The sequence below is a fragment of the Tachypleus tridentatus genome, chromosome 13 (genome assembly GCF_004210375.1).
Source record: "Tachypleus tridentatus isolate NWPU-2018 chromosome 13, ASM421037v1, whole genome shotgun sequence".
NCBI classification, from domain to species: Eukaryota; Metazoa; Arthropoda; class Merostomata; order Xiphosura; family Limulidae; genus Tachypleus; species Tachypleus tridentatus.
The window spans coordinates 22,421,501-22,439,511 of record NC_134837.1 but is presented as its reverse complement, the minus strand read 5'-3'; the positions used below and the strand labels follow the sequence as shown (position 1 = coordinate 22,439,511).

General features: G+C 32.4%; 1 protein-coding gene across 1 annotated transcript in view; it reads right to left on the bottom strand.

Annotated features, from left to right (window-relative positions):
* Positions 1 to 1,068: 1,068 nt before the first annotated feature.
* Positions 1,069 to 18,011, bottom strand: part of LOC143239386 (cyclin-dependent kinase 7-like) — a 41,106-nt gene continuing 24,163 nt past the window's right edge. Inside the window, exons 9-11 of the mRNA XM_076480397.1 lie at positions 13,112 to 13,261; positions 6,023 to 6,164; positions 1,069 to 1,481 (exon numbers count right to left, since the gene is read on the bottom strand). Coding sequence (XP_076336512.1) covers positions 1,453 to 1,481; positions 6,023 to 6,164; positions 13,112 to 13,261 — 321 coding nt within the window. The 3' untranslated portion in view covers positions 1,069 to 1,452. The remainder of the gene's footprint in view (positions 1,482 to 6,022; positions 6,165 to 13,111; positions 13,262 to 18,011) is intronic.

Here is an 18,011-nt window from a genome sequence, read left to right as displayed (position 1 = left end):
TGTTGTGAATTAAGGTAGCCAATAAAGCATTGAATACAATCAGTATAATGGAAAGTATCATCAACAGACCTTCTGTAGAGAACAGGTTTGAAGTTTAAAGGACAGTTGTTAATCCAATTCTGTTAGCGGTGACATGGAAAAATGTTAGCAGGCATAAGACTCTGTAAGGAACCCACAGCAACACCATCTATCAGCTGATAAAGGTCATTGTTAAAGAGAACTGAAAGGAGTCTGGTGCTATAAATTCATTTTAGAAAGGTTTTAAAAGAGTACAAGGAATTAGCGATGTTATAACCGAGAGTGCCTAAGGTGGAAGGTACAGGTCAAAGGGAGGTGTCTCATTTGAAAACTATTGGTAGATCATATAATGTTCCAGGCTGGGAGCCGAGGGATATAAATTGATGTTAACACAATCAGAAATATTTCTTTGTTTAGGTTTCTAACAATTCTTTAAGTTATGGTATCCACATCTACACTTTATTTAAACATTTTGTAACTGATTCATTTGTGCCACATTATTTCATTTTCTCATCTTATGATTTGTGTATTCAAATTGTTTACTCTTATATATATATATATACAAGTTATTATTACAAATACTGTTTGTACCTTTAAATTACTACTGATGGAACTGTGAAGATTCTGAAATGTTTAATAAATGCTTTCTTTTATCACATTCATGTTTTGCTTTATTAAGTTACATTTCTAAAAAAAAACGAGTTGATTATCTAAGAGCACATAAAAGAGTAGTTAGTTACATGTTAGAAACAAAGAAATGTCTAGTTTTATGAAAAATTCACTCATAATTTGTGATCAAGTGATAACTAAAGAGTAATTCAACAGTTAGGAGAGCTAGTAATGAAAGAGAACTGAGGATTACAGGGAGACTGATAACAAACAAAAGCAGTCAGAACAAGCTAAACCAGATGACCAGTGGAACCAAGCTGGAGATTTAATGCAAGTTCACTACACTGAATTTTCAGCCTTTTATCATTTATTGTAGCCTACTTTATCTTTTATATGTACAACATTAGAATCTAGAAAAGTATGCCATTTTCAAATGCAGAATAGTGGTACGTTTTCTTTATTAAAGAGTTGATTATTTCACAATATTTTCATATTAACCCATTTCCAGTTTGATATCTTACAATGACTGAAAGGTTGCATAAAGCTATATATTTATATTTATTTATTAAATATAGTTATGAAGGTTATAAAACTTTATTCAACAAACTCAACTCTTCAAAATGTTCAAAGTGGCTAAATTTGCCCAGAAAATAACACCATACTGAGGTTAAAGTGGATATAACTAGATGACTAACAGACAATCCTTTGAAATGTCATCAGCAGACTATCATAATGCTGAATTCACAAATCCATCTTGACATTCCACAGAAGTTTAAATTGTTAGGTTTCACTTGAGGGTGCTCTTAAGATGTTCTTTTTTTATTTTCAGAAGACTAGTCGTTTTGCCATGCTACCTATACATAAAATACACAGAAATTAACATTAACTTTACAGTACTATGAACATTACAATGCCTACACAATCCTTAACATAAATGTTTACCCATACAAATAAGTGCTTCAAAAACAAAACCGTTTCTTACACCATAGTTTCTCAACCTTTTTTCCTTACAAACCTATTCACATGCCAAAGAGTCTTGCGATAGTAAGAAAGTTTTATCCACAGAAACTTATTTTATAACATATATAAGGAGCATTCACACACACTGCTTTTCTTACTAAACTGTACTATGAAAACTAGGATAAAGTTAAACTGTTTTCTACTGAATACTGTGCCATTAATTAGATAACTTGGAACCAGATGAGGCACAATGTTTATATGCTGCTTTATGTCAAATATTTTTTTCAGCAATATGTTTTAACATTTTGAATCCTTCAGAAGTGCAATGGTCTGGTTATGTAAAAATCTGATGCTGTTCAAACCTATGTTTCTTTATAATATTTGCCATAATTGGATTTCAGTCTTTTTTGCACAACTCCATGCACATATAAGAAGATACACTAATGCCTAAAATTAGTGTTTTGGAGGAGCAATCTTCACAAATTTAGGTTTAAGGTGTTTCATTTTCACAGTGTATGCTCACAACATTTCATTTATATAACTAATTATTTTCCTATGTATCTCCATTTCTGAATTATTTATTGGTCAATGAACTTCTGAATTACACAGCTTTTTTTTTACTCATTCATATAGTTCACATTTTATTTGAATTTGTTGTCCCACATGTCTACACTTTATTTAATTTGTATCTTCAAAGGACTATAAGATCCCATGGAATCACAAAATAATAAAATGGGATAAAAATTTTGTTTGAACAGCCTGTTGGTAATAAACAAAGCAAAAATCATGCTCTACACATCTTACTGATGGTAAAATATTCCAAGGTTGTGCTTTAAACACAACATACACAGGGAAATCAATATGGTCTCGTATGGTTCTTTGGAGTAAAGGACATAATTGAAGGGTGTATTGTGCATATAGAAACATAAACTTGTAACATTTTCAACTCTGGAGTTCTCCATTTTCTAAGACTCTGAAAGTAAATGTACAGAAAAGGCAAAGTATGGTGGTAAAGAAACAATAATAAGCACATCCACATAAGAAGAGGTGCACTTCATCCATAAAACAAAGCAACAATAATTGTATGGACAGGTGGTACTTTCAGCAGCATTTAGATCTAAAGAGAGCTTCACCAGACCTCTTCACCATAGGGATGGTCACATCTTTCTGAAGGTGACTGAAACAAGAACCTGGCACAACTCATTACCAAATTTTATTGAGGTTACGTCAGCCTACCTACACACTGTTGGTGTCAGCATTTGGCTTTAGTGGTAAAACACTGGTTGAACTCTTACTTAGTACCCATGGTGTCAAGGAAAAATTCACTGCATGTCTTACCTTAGCTCTGAAAAGAGAGCAGCCCAAAATAAGGATGTACTGATAAAAGTGATTTAAATGAATAACTTATAATATTGTACCATCAGTGAAGTGATGGGCAGATTACATAAAGTTTGTTTCAAATGTAATTCAATTCTCAAATAATACACATGGATACTTTGCCAAATCATAATACCATAAGATCTCAATCTCTGGAAGTACGTATACCTTATTTTCTTGTAGTATACATTTCCTATCCATGAAAGGTTTGACTTTTTTTAACTTCTAATTGGAAACATCCTAAAACCAAATGAGGTCACATGTTAAGTTCAACTGAAAGTGTTAAAAAATGTTGATGGATCAAGGAACCATCTACTGTTTCATAGAAAAATTCATGTCCCACTTAACTTTGTGTTTAGAGAACTCTGGTAACTGTCAGGTAAAGCAAAATTGTTTCACATTGTGGCTTATATTTTTGTAATTAGTTCCTACTGAAAGAATGTGTACTATGAATACAGTTTTGACACTTTCACATTAGATGATTCACTTTGAATTTTCCAGAAGGTACTTCATGTCATCATATTCTGTGAAAGACAAGATTTGGCTTCAAAATGTCCTTTAATATTATGATTATATCCATTTTGTTTCATTTCATTTTAAACACAGCCAATACATTAATGCTCTTCTACATGGAATTTATTTCATTCTATTTAAATTAAACCCTAACATACATTGTAAAAACACATACCATTCAGCTTCCTACCCCTGACAGTTCTACCCTAAAATAACAAGTTTTAATTTTCTTCAGGCATCAACAAAATGTTTAGTCTTTTTCAACTGTGAGAAACTAATTCACCCATACTTCATGATATTAGATGTAAGAATATCTTGTTTTGTGTACACTAAATGAACGTGTGCAATGTTGGAGTTTGCTCGTCAGCACCTGGACTGGGAACTTCGTCAATGGGCCACCATGCTGTGGACTGACGAGAGCAGGTTCAACGTATTTCATGATGATGGACATGTGAGAGTGTGAAGATGCTGAAGAGATCAATTTTCCACCTGTAACACTGTGCAAGTCGACACTCATGGAGGAGGTTCTGTAACAGTCTGGGCAGGCACATGCTTGGGAGGCTGCATGGACTTACTCATACTCTATATGGGTGCTCTGAATGAATGACAATATAGAGATGAAATTCTGGAACCCATTGTGAGGCCTTTTGCCATTGCTGTCAATGATTGGTTCATTCTCATGCAGGTTAACACGCGAGCCCCCTTCGCTAGACTGTGTATGAACTTCCTTGACGAGGAAGGAAAAGAGACTTTTGAGTGTCCCATCAGATCTCCAAATTTAAATCCAATTGAACATTGTTGGGATATGTTGTTGAGGTTAAGATCCAATGTAAAAGTATTTATATAATACTGAGGTCCATCATTGTGAGATATGGGTACTACAACCCCATAATTCCAGTAGAGTTATGGAACCTCAGCTAAGTGGTTGGGACTGACCTATATAGATGATTATTCCATATTATATTCCACCACTAATATAGAAAACCAGTATATTTGTTCTTGATGTAGTGCAATTCCCCAAATATTGTACCATTGTTTATCGTGGTACATTCCTGTTCCAATACAGGTGCTTTCTGCAGTGACAGATTTCAGGTTGTGTGAGCCCAGAAGCTAATAATGTTTGTGGGCTACACATCCCATGTAATTTTACATAGAATAGTATTATCAATGGGCCCCCATTAAAACCATGAGCTCTTGGGCTAACCCCCTCTATCTCATATTTAAATACACCACTGGCTTTCTGTATGGATCAACCCCTCCCTCTTCTCAGTGTGGGATTCTAACTACAGTGTTAGCAGATGGTGAGTATGTTTTGGAAGTTCACATTTCCTAAACTGAAAATGTATTTCCAATGACAATTACCTCAACTGACACTCTCTTGCCTCCTCATTAAAAGCTGTTTTATCAGAATTAGGTGCTTACGTACAGTAGATTATCAGAATTAGGTGCTTACTTACAGTACTTAGATATAGGACACACTGAGATTAATGTAGAAATTTTCAAATGTGTCTAAAGCATTCAAATGAGGCATAAAAGACTGAAGCAAGCATTCTTAATGCTTCGATGGGCAAAGGGTGGAAACCCTGGAGATTGAGAAAAGGACACATTGTCAGTAGATGGTAAGCATGCTTTGGAAAATTTACTCAAATATTTCCTTTTATAATTAAAAAATTAAAAATATTGAAAGTTGAAGTGTAAACTTATGATGATGAGAAAACCCACTTGCAGTAAAGATGTATTCTAAAGACAGTTGATATTGTAAACTCCATTTGTTAACCTAAGAAGGTTGAAATGTTGTTCTGAATATTATTTTAATCAGAATTAATATCCATACCAGCTGTCTTTAGAAAACATGATGTGTAAACTGTTTGTTATGCCAATTTTACAGACATACATTGATAATAAAGTAGTTTAACTCAATATTGACCTTTAAAAGTTCAGGATATGTACACTTTTAACCTTCTCACATACATAGGGTTAATTGATATAATCAATTGCCAATACCAAATGACTAAATCACTTAACTGTAATTATGGGTAACCAACTGTCACAAAAAATAATCAGTTATTGATATTAGATTTTTGATTATTACTGCTTTCAATTATTACAACTATACAAGTAATCAACATATAACCATTATATCTGTTGTTCAGTACAAAGCTATATAATGGTCTATCTGTATTTTGCCTACTTCAGGTATCACAATCCAAGTTTAGTCCTATAAGATTTACTTTTTTACTTCAAGTCTGTTCAGCCCTGGGATAGCATGTCCTGGTAATGTGGGAAGAGAGGGTTTATTGTCATAAAACTCACTGGCTTTACCGTTACCATGGTTGCACAATAAACCAATTGTTTATTTTCTTTTGATCATAAAGAGAGGAATGTATGTAACATGATTTGAATAATACTGTTCTAAAAAAAAATCCCATTAATGGCCCAGCTCTAGAGAAAATATTTAAATGTTTACTCTGGTTAGCATTAAGGAGAAAAATTACTTATACATATGCATCATAGTAGTAAATACAAAAAGGTAAATAAATACTACCAAAATCATTATCAAAAAGTTTCCTTTTTCTGGCATTAATGGCTTCCCCTTCTTTCTTGTCAGAGGCAATACAAGATGGCTGAGGTAGATTGGGACCTGGAGTTGGAGGTGGTTTGTTACTAAAGAAAGGCATCTTTAAGGCCTGAAAAATATTAACTTATATTTATTAATGTAGACACACATATACATATACATAAATATTTTCTTTTATATAGGGATATAAACATCAGAACAATATACCAATACTAAACAACTTGAGTAATAGTTGAACCAAATTATCTCAAACATAAATAAGACTGTTAATATAATCAAAATTTAAAACACAAGTATATTAACAGAATACCAAGTTTTCTTACTATAACTGTATATATTCCTATCCACACTGATCTTTCAGGAGTTAAATGCATTAGCACACCTGCATATCCAATGTCAAAACTTATGTAAAGACAAAATTCTAATTATTTCGATAACTTTTCACTCAAACATTCTGTAACAATTATTTAATGTAATTTGCAATGAAAAATGAAAACAATTTCAAAATTAGATTGCTTACCAGCTCCAAAGAGTCAACTGTAAATAATGCACTTACAGCCTTTTTTTTTTTTTTTACAAAGAGACTATTATTGTGCCATGATAAAAATATATTCTCAAGGTTTTGTTCCTCATGTGATTTTCCTTTTCTTTCTGTGATTTTTGTCATACATCTTGTTCCCACTTTTATTTAAACCTCACAGATGTGAAGTGAATGATTACTTATGAAGCTCAGTGAATAAAATGATGTGAAAAGTAATCTGTGGTTTTGCATGGAAATCACAAACCTAGTTTCTGTAGAGAAGAGGAACAGAATATATTGGAAAGCTTAGAAGCTAACAGAATTTTTAAATCTGATTTCACTGAGTTTTACTGCTTTACTCAGATCATCTCAGAGTACATCAAATCTTTTTATCACAGCAGGACAGCATATATGTGAAATGTTTTATAAATTCTTTAGATATTTTTCATTCTCAAAATGTATGTGTTAACATGTTCATGTTTGTTTGTTGATTTTTTTTAATTTTGCGCAAAGCTACATGAAGGCTATCTGCGCTAGCTGTCCATAATTTAGCAGTGTAAAACTAGAGGGAAGGCAGCTAGTCATCACCACTCACTGCCAATTCTTAGGCTACTCTTTTACCAACAAATAGTGAGATTGACCATCACATTATAACACCCCCCATGGCTGAAAGAGTGAGCATGTTTGGAGTGACTGGGATTCAAACCCACGACCCTCAGATTACAAGTCGAGTAACATGTTCACGAGAACAGCTGCCACTGGTGATACACTTGCATGTTTTGCATTGGACATCATAAGCTACTCGTGTTACAAAGCAACTATAAGATATAAACCTGTATTTCACAACTCCAATGTCCTATATGAAAGCATTTATTTTGTATGGATGGCTAAAATAAAGCCATGCCTTCCATAATGTACCATTGGCAGAACATGGGTGCCATATCGAAAGAACAACTGAAATAAAACAAATTTCCATGATTAAATCACTTTTTATTTTAAAGTTACATCACATTTGTCTTTGTAACTTAAGCAAAAAATAAACTAACTGAAACTTCTTTCATAATTAAAAAAACATGGTAAGGATAAAACTTAAAAGGAAATAAAATGTTCATAGTTAGTAAGTGGAACAAAAACTAGTTAAACACTTATTTTTATAGAAAGTTTTCTATGAAAATTATAAAAAGGAAAGATGGAAAATATTTGAATTCCTCCCTAATTTTCATTTGTATTCAGTGATGCAAAGCTGTCAATGCAGTCAATCTGTTATGAAACAAAGTCATAAAGTCAACAGTATCTAAGGCAGAGTTGACAATGAGGCTTTGTTCCTACTGCAGCTATAGAAATCACTTACACCAGGAATGTGATAATTTACATTTGTTGGAAAACTATAAGAACTTCCCTGTGTGACAAAACATCAGGTAGGTCCAGATAGGTTTAGAGATTATGGTATTCCCATGATTCAAATCCTTGTTTATTGAACACTAACATTAAGTTCATTGTGCTCAAATAACAAACATAACTTACAATTTATTACAAAAATAACAATTTTTTTAGGTATAAATTAGCTTTGACCAAGCACACTGTTACCAAAAGTTATTACATAGTCTATATAGTACCACTTATTGGAACACATATGATTTTGTCCAGTAAAAAAAAAAGGACAATATGTAGGGCAGAACTGAATAGAATACGCGACTGGGGCTGAAGGACTGTAAATATATATGAATAAACCACATGCAGTACGGCCAGGCAGTAAACATCCAGTGAAAGCTCCCCGAGATGTGATGTTTATGATAAGTGCTGTCCAAAAGCAAAAACAATATGGAAGCAAGTTGCATAAGCTTATAAGATCAACAAGTGTGGTCCATCCAAAAACACATCTGGGGAAAGCATCTTGTGATAAGTGGTAGTATGTACCATCCAGTGGAAGTCCCTTACATAAGACTGTGCACTTCATATAGTGCACAAAGAGTATTTACAGATCAACATTTTTTTTTATCTAGGTGAACCGCAAATGTCCAGTAGAAGCAACTTCCAAAAAAAAAAAAAAAAAGGTCCAGTGGAAGCATCTTCAAAAAAGTCTGGGCAAAAATAACCAGAAGAAACACTTTGTGTCTAATCTCTTTACTCCGCTTAACTATGGTAAATTATATTTCTTGATAGATTGCATGTTCAGTTAAACATACAAAATCTAGCATCTGCAAACAGATAACCTATGGAAATTACCATAAAAGATAAGCCAATCTAAGACTGTTGTGCAATGGTCAAAGTTCAAATAAGAGTTAAATCTAATTAGCTTATCCCTTAATTAACTTACAAATTTATACCGTATGGATTAAGTTTCTAGGGCAAACTATTTTGCTAATTTCTTTCAGCTTGTTCCAGTCTTATTCAAAAACTGATGACCACTGGCAATCATTTAATGTGTAAAACATGTGACATCAACACCTTAATCGACAATATCTACACTATGGCTGTCAGTTTTATATTGTTGACATTTGAAGTTAAAATAAATTAAAATATTAGAAAATATTAAATTCTAAGGAAGAATTTTAAAAAAGTCAAAGTTATTCTGTGATTATGCATGTGAAATATTATTGTAACAAGGGTAAGTTAGGATCTAACACATTTTTCTTTTGTTTGTTCAATTTGTTACAATTTTTGTTATTATTATCATAAAATACATTTTTTTGTATTTTTTTAAATAGTTTTAGTTCAACTATTTCAATATTAGGCTATTTATTCATCCCTATTTCATAATACTGTTTCTGCAACATACAACCACAAGAAAATTTTAATGGTTGATTGTGTGTTTGTTTGTAGTTAAGTGCAAAGCTACGTACTGTGCTCTTCTCATGAGTTCTGAAACCCAGTTTCTAGTAGCACAAGTGTGCAGACATACAGTCATGTTACTGGGTGGTATATTATAATAATATATAAATACAGAATTTAAACTACTATAATTATTTTAATCCTATTACAAACTATTATTATAAAAGTGATTTTAAATTTGTATTTGTCACAGCAACTTATGAAATTGATTTTCTATTTGAAACTGAAATATTAATTATATACAACCAGCAATCACCATTTTACCAAAGATAAAAAATTAGAGGTAAATTTTGCTGTTCTCAAGCTTTAGTAAATTTTAAACAATTTGACTCACAGAACTTAAACTAGTTATATTTTTAAAAACCTTATGTAAAATTATTTTCTAACCATATCCCTGCTTACGTCTGATCTTCAAAAAAAATCCCACACTTTCTGAGAAAACAACAAGTGGACCGAGTTAAAACATCAATACTGGTGAGAATACAAGCAACCTCATATTCCTCAGAGTGATCGTTCAGTGTCTTATGTCAAATGAAAACATATTTATGCTCGACCATGGCTCACTGTAGGTTATTTTTTACTTGCACTTATAAACCTTCACTAGGAGAAGTCTAGCAAATGGAACTGTATCAAATGACACAAATTCAGTTTTTCTAGACAAGTATATGTCACAACTAACACATGCATTTCTGTATGATTATGATTTATATTATTTGTTTTCTTCTATTGAAATAATCTTTTGTAAATGTAAAATATTTCATTTCATAAAACACTACTGTTTCTTCACTTAAGAAAATTGTTCAAGCAAAATGGACAACCAAGGCTCTTTCATAACTTAGCAATAGTACTCTCCAATGTTTTATACAATACAATTTATAACTAGTAGAAAGCCACAGTTTTAACCTATCAAATCATGTGTTTTATTACATTGTTTTCTGTACAGATAACTATTTCCTGGTTCAATTTCAAATTTGGTCTGACAAGTATCATACAGTTAGAAAAATTATGATAGTTATAGGACATTGTTTGCTTTTTGTGTATTATTATTCTGTGTTCTTAAGCACATTGTTTATTTAATTTACAAAAATATGATTAAGTTTCCTTGGCAGTCAACAACAAAAATGAAAAGACCCAGGAAAGTACTATATTTCTTGTTTTCTGTATGTATTCCTTATTATAAAAGTAACTAAATTGTAAAAATTAGAAACTTTTTAAGTTAGATGAGGTAAAATTAAGAATAAAAAATATTTAACATGATATACTTGCAAGTTATTGATAATAATTTGGAAGTGCCTAAAGGTCATGCATGTGAAATGCAAAAACTAAGATAATAAATAGTATTTTTATACTCAAAATAAAAATCATCTTGCAGATGACTGGTTGGTTTGGTATTTCATGGCACAAAGCAATTCGGCTATCTGTGCCAAATCTTGCATTAAATAACAAAGTTTTGTTTGAAATAACGGGAAAACCAAAATTAAATATTTTATTTTTTTCAAATTATATACTTTTATAAAAGCTCTAGGGTCAAGTGTAAAACAATTTTATCCACTTGTTTTATTTTTTTTAATAAAATATAACAAGAGTTCACTTTATGGTATGTCATCATTATTGGGTTAAGTTATTTAGGGTAAATGAATAAAGTTTTCTATTAGAATATATAGTTATTCTAGAAAAAAAAAAGTTAAAAAATTTAATGTTTTTTTAAGATTATGCAAATGAAATCTGACAATTTTCTTATCAAAAGAGATATCTTTAATCTTGACTGAAAATTACTTTGTATTCCGAGTAGTCAACACTTTGATTCCATAAACTCTTGGAGAAATGAATAGTGAAAATCTATCATTAAAAGTTTGTTTGTTTTTTTGTCTACAAATAACTCTTAATGATTACTGAAAGCTTGCACAATTTATTGAAAATACACAAAACACATTAAAAATTCTAATATAGAAACTATAATAGTTAATTTAGAGTCACATTTGCCAAATTCCATATAAACAGTTAAAGGACATGTAGGCACATTTAAAGGAGAATCCCCAAATCACATGAAGGGAGAATCCCCAAAAAGAGATGAATCCTATCGCACAAGAAAATAAGGAGACATAAAAACACTGCTAGCAGAAGCTCCATGTTTCAGAAAGACAAGTCTGCCCTCATATACAAATTTAGAATGAGATATTGGGAGGGGATTAAGATTGAACTGGATAGCTAAACAAGCTTCTCCCAATGAGATGGCCCCCAAAGGAAAAGAGAGGTCTCAACAGTGGATATCATGTTGAGCAGTGCAAATGGAGATCAAAGATCCATACATTAGTGGAAATGTATACCTAGAGAATATAACTTCCAAGCATTAAACTGCAAATATTGTTCAAAGTTTGTTTGTTATAGCATATAGCTTCATAAGTGGTTAGATGCACTCTGTCCATAGCACAGGAAATCAAACCCAGATTTCAGTATTTTAAGTCTATAAACTTATCAATAAGGGATTCCAACCCAGTTCAAAGGAGAAGCCTGTGACCATAATATTTTACCATTACAGACAAACCAAGAGGTAGACAGCCAAACTGTGATAAAGAGAAAATATCTGACACATCAACGTAGTTCATTCACAGCCTAGGAAAATACCCATTTAAGAGTAGGAAAGCTATCTATCTTGAGCTGTAGAATGATTAAAGTTGGTTCAAATGGAATAGACCAATGATAAGTCATCAATTTCCAATCTTTGTGGGAATGACAAAAAGATAGGAGTAAAATCCCAGAGTTGTACTGAGGAACTGTTCTATGGTGTTCTAATTAGGTAACATGGAGAGTAGAAGAATGGGGAAAACCCCTGAAAAAAGCACTTGTGTAACTTTGTTGTCTGTAGCAAACTTTACAGATATAAAAAGTGGGAGAAATAAGCACCCATTAGACTGAGGCCAAGAGGTTGCTCCAGAAACAAGTTCTTTTTGAGACTCTTAATAGACAACCCTCAAACAGGAGGGATGTCACACATACAGGGTGTTTGGAAAGTCACTGTGCAGTTTTGTCAGTTAATAAATATATAAGTTCACAGTGACTTTCTGAACACCCTGTAGTTTAAGAACACTAGGAAAAGTAGAAGAGGCAACATTACAAGGAGTTACAGAATGAGAAAACTGTTGGAGCCTTACAACCCAAAAACAAGCAGAGACTGTTACTGATGCAAGCTGCATCATGCATCAGCTCACGATTCCAAAATACAAGATATTCATGTATGATAGGTGTTTAACGCTACCAGTTTTCATAACAAGGTAGCAATAATTTAGTTTCAGGATCAATAATCTGATCTTACTTAACAAATCAATAATGATAATTAAAGATATTTAAATCTACAAATAATCTCAATAAATATACTGAACTTCAGCTTTTGAAGATATTTATTACAAGCATAAGCATTGGAAACGGGGTGCTGTAAGCACATTAACTTTTACATATTTGGCTTGTATAGCAACTGCAAATTACATTAATTTTATGGGGGACAGAACCCCTCCACACTGAGCTGCCTTTTGCAACACGGAAGCTGCTTTTACCAGCCCCTTACAGTTTCAATCTCTCAATGTAAAATCTGCATGTCTAGTTAAGCACCCCCCTTTGTAACTCTTTCCTACACCACTGATTACAAGTAAAAAAAAAAGTTCTTCTTTCCATACCAAATATTAGAAGAAAATCTCTTCTGTACTTACTTCTGTACATGAACATCGGTTCAGAGGATTTAGGGCTAAGAGTCTGTGTAACAGTTCCAATAAATCATCACCCACAGCTGTAAATATATCTTTTAGAGGAGTTCCTGGTAAACTTTTGAACTGCACATAATCAGGTAAGCTCGATGAACTCTAATAAAGAAATTAAAAAACACTAGTTTTGAAAGAAGCTTTCCAGAAAATCTGCTTCATTAATTATTGATATTTCCAGAAATAGTGTATCTAATTCAAAGTAAATTCAAAAACAAACTATTTTTTAAACATAGCGCTAATACAGTACAGGTACAGTATATACTAACTCTGCAGTAGAACTGTATTTTCAGTGACAAAGTTTTCTGAACCTAAAATAATGTAGCAATTACTGATAACTCACAATTTAACACAAGTGAATATAAAACAAAAACTTGCATAAACAGTTCATGGAATCCATCAAAAATTAAACAAGTTTCCAGGACAGAGATTTAGCTTTAGAAGCTTCACTGCTTGCTAGTCATTTTAATGGGATTGAAATCCCTAAGTTTATGTATTTGTAACATAAATGCTATTTCTTTCTACATGTACAACAAACTGAACACAATATATCAGGTGATTGCTTGAGACTTAAGAGAAGAGATGTAATTGCATTAAGGTTAGCCTTCCAAAAAAGAAGATGATGGCCTGATTTTCTGATATGTGACGTCCATATATGGTATGTGTTTGTCAAGTAGTGGTGAATAACTGACTGAAAAAACGTTTGAGAAGCTTGGAAGATACAACAAATATGTGGCTGTACTTCCAACTGTATCATACACAGTCACATAGCACTAACTAATAAGTTCAAACTCTGCAAACAGGAAACACAGCTTCAGTGATGCTTCAATTACAAACAAAAAAATGTTGGATTACACCAGCTCAATATTCAGCTTCTAAATGTCATTGTGAGAATTCAAACATTTATTTCTGGACAATTTAATATTATGATGTCAACTCATTCTTTAAAATCAAAATTTTAAGGAGGTAGGTTAAGTCTTTAGTCTTCTCAAAATTTGATATTTTTGTAGACCCAAATACAGTTTGGTTATTAAACTTCATAAATTATTGTGGAATTCTATGGCATCATTATAGTAATTTATGATTTTTTTGGTTATTTGATATATATAAACCTAAAAATTATTTTGTTTCACACCATCCACTTTCAACTTTTAAAAGGCTTAGCAACCTATGGCAAGCAGCAAACATGTACAAACACTGTCATTACTAAAAGATATAACTGTAAATAGGAAATGTATATACATTTATAACTGAAATGTGACTATTTTACAAAATACTAGTTCACTAAAACACAGTCAAGACTTTGTAAAGGTCACTTTTATATTCTTAAACATGTCAACATGAATGCACACATGCTACATTATTGCAACTTCTGCAATGTTAGCTAGGTGTGGCTAGAAAGGTAGGTATAACAAAAACAATGAATCTATATAAATGTTTAATGTTATGAGATTTAAGTTATTTAGACTAAACATTTGTGTTTTCATGTCACAATATGAAGTACTTCTAGAATGAAAAAAAAAGCATAACTTGTATTTATTTCCTAATTTTTTATTCTTGTTATGAGGTCGGTCAAACTGACGAACCACATATAGAGCTATGGTAGAGAAAGTAAGAGATAAATAATTTTACTGAAAAACATTTAAAATGTATTTAGGAGGTTGTAAAGATTACACAAATGATATCTGAAATTTTTGGGACAAAGAATTGTTTTTTAATCATAATAAGAAAATCATTTTGCACTCAGACTACTTTGAAATACACTGATATACTCACAAACAAATCTCTGATAATGTTACTCCATTAAAAAAATCTTACTTTCTGTGTACAAAAGACTTAGTGTTAACTAAAAGTCCACTAAATTTTGGGAAGACACAGATACTGCAATAAAAGTTATAGTACAAATAATTAATGTGTGCAAAAGTGTATACAGACTTGTGTATCTTATACAGAACTTGTTATGAAAGTGTTAACATATCTATCAAACAAGCAAGTTTTTCACTACTGTTCATTGTTATAGAAAATGTAGGAGGCAAAACTGTAAACACTGGTTCATACACCAATAAGTGAAATTATAATAGCTATTGCAAAAGTTACAATACCTTCTAAATTCTGACCATGAAAATCCGTTTGAACAAACATTTTACTTCACATCTCCAAAACAATACTTGTTTCATTTGTTTCTTTTGAATTTCGCACAAAGCTACTCAAGGGCTATCTGCACTAGCTGTCCCTAATTTAGCAGTGTAAGACTAGAGGAAAGGCAGCTAGTCATCACCACCCACCTTCAAGTCTTGGGCTACTCTTTTACCAATGAACAGTGGACTTGACCGTCACTTATAAAGCCCCAACAGCTGAAAGGGGAAGCATGTTTGGTGCGACAGGGATTCGAATCCGCAACCCTCAGATTATGAGTTGAATGCCTTAATGCATCTGGCCATCATAACAATACTACATGGTGTTACTTTCAGCCTTAAGTCATTTAACTGCTGTTCACAATGATGTATATTCCAAATTCAACCTTTAACAAAATAAAGATCATAAAAATATTCAGTAAAACTGAAGGTTTGTGATATATTTCAATCTGCATGATGAAACATACATCAAATTATACATTTGGTACACCAAGTTTAATGTTGCCATGATACATAAGCAACTCCTGGTGGATTTTACATTCTAGAGATAATTTCATCTACTCAGGGATATCTCAATTCATTCCAAGAAATATCTCATCCACTCATGAATTTATAAATTCAATCCAAATGAAAATAAAACTTCTCCATCATTACCTAAAATAAAGTAAAATCATGATCTCCCACAATGTATTGTGAGTTTACCTGTTGGCTTACCAGAGAGTGATTCATGTGTGCAAACCTTGATTCAACAGAACAGACATCAGCAGCAGCAGGGTGTTAAACCTTGGTCCTTTAGCAGTTCTTCCTGTAGCTCCTGGAGCTTCATTCCTAAGGTCCATAAATCATCATAAACTGTACAGTTTGATAATGAAGTTGTTATAACGACATTTATTCTGTGATGCCCAGGGATGGGACAATGAATAAATGCACAAGCTTTTACTGTCTGAGAGAAATACCCATTGGTTGTTTCATACTGTTGTCTCAGCTAATGATATACACTAAATTCATACTCTTGCAATGTTCTGATATGATATATAATCACCTCTTCCAAATTTTTAAGGTTCCCAGATTATTTGCATGATAAATGGTCTGCACAAATGGTTAACTTTCTACTACATAAGTAATGTCAGCAACCCTTGACAAATAGTAAAGCTGTAAGAAGTTCTTTCTTAGCAATCAATACATTCTTAAGCTATCAGCTTGCTCTAATCTTTACAAATTATCAACATTACCATACATATCTCTCATTTCATGAAAGAACATTTCCCAGTTCTAAATTTCAAACCTAAATTTCTTACCTCTGATTTATGCATGATCTATATTTGTTATGGTATCTCACCTGCCATAATATAAAGGCTCATATCTCCTTCATAAATAAGCATCTTCATCACTCAGTGGCAAGGCAGCTCTGAATTTCGGATGTCTTCCACCAGCAACATCTCCAATCTCCTTCAGTAGCCAAGAGAGAGAACAACCAGTGTTGGGGTTGGGCTGCTCTTATCAGTTTAAGTATTTGTGTCTTATAAAGATGATCACTTAGTCTCAGAACAAACATCCTGCAAGTCACTGCACCAATCCTCCATCTTCGTTGTGTTCTCTCTGAGCCAAAGTCTATCCTTTGAGGTAGAATCTGTTCAGAAGCTCTGGAGGTTTCAGGCTGCAGTTTATCATTTTGACTGTCCAACCACACCAAGATCACTGACAATGGCTGGTTCTTTGCAGAGTGAATGAAAGGACTAAATTCCAAAAATGTCTTGCCCTAGATCTCACTATTTTCAGTAAGTGAACTCTAATATCAGTAACAAACTCCTCCCCTTGTTTATAAATTCTTTGACTGGTGGAGAATTCATTTGTCTTCTGGTAGATATCTAAAAACTTATTCTATTCAAGAGTTAAAAATATTCCAGAAAAGTACATTAGCTGAGAAAAACAAACCAGAATCAGAAATCTTGTGCATATGACAAAAACATTTAACCTTATTACCTTACCCATTTATCTCAAAAATTAAATGGAATATAACAGAAAATGTTGTGCTGAATTAAATATTAATCTCCAACTTTGGCCAAGACAAAGAGAGATAAAACAGTGCATTAAAACAAAATGAAAAGTAACCTTTACAGAGAAATGAAAGTGTTGCATTAAAAATTGATGGGCCAATTTAAAAATACAGTGTAACAACCTGTATTAGAACTACTTTTTGAGATAGCTTGTCATTTGTAGGTAGTGTGCCACCACTGAAAATTGATCATTTTTGAGAAGAAGCTACAGCCCTTTCAAGTGGAAAATACCCATATATTCAGATCACGAAGCTGTTTTCCGATTACAAATTTAGAATTTCCAAGGTGGAAATATCCATTGTACTTAATGGCACAGGGAAAAAAAAAGAATAGAAACCAATTTAAGCAACCAGGACTATTCAGAAAAAAATCTGAAAGAGGTCATATCCCAGCAGTGGCAAAAAAAATGCAACATCCATACAAGTGACCCAAGCAATAGCATACAATATAATAACAAATAATGATCTATATCTAGAAAATAAACAGAAGTCACATGTAGACAAACTGAATTCAAGACATACCAGTTCAACTATCACATAGCTCACAATATAGAGATTCACTTAATTCCATATGAAGTCATACCAGTCAGCTACCAATGTTACTGAATTTCCATGCAAATGGATTACTGAAAATAATCACTGGGAAACTGTCATCCTTGTA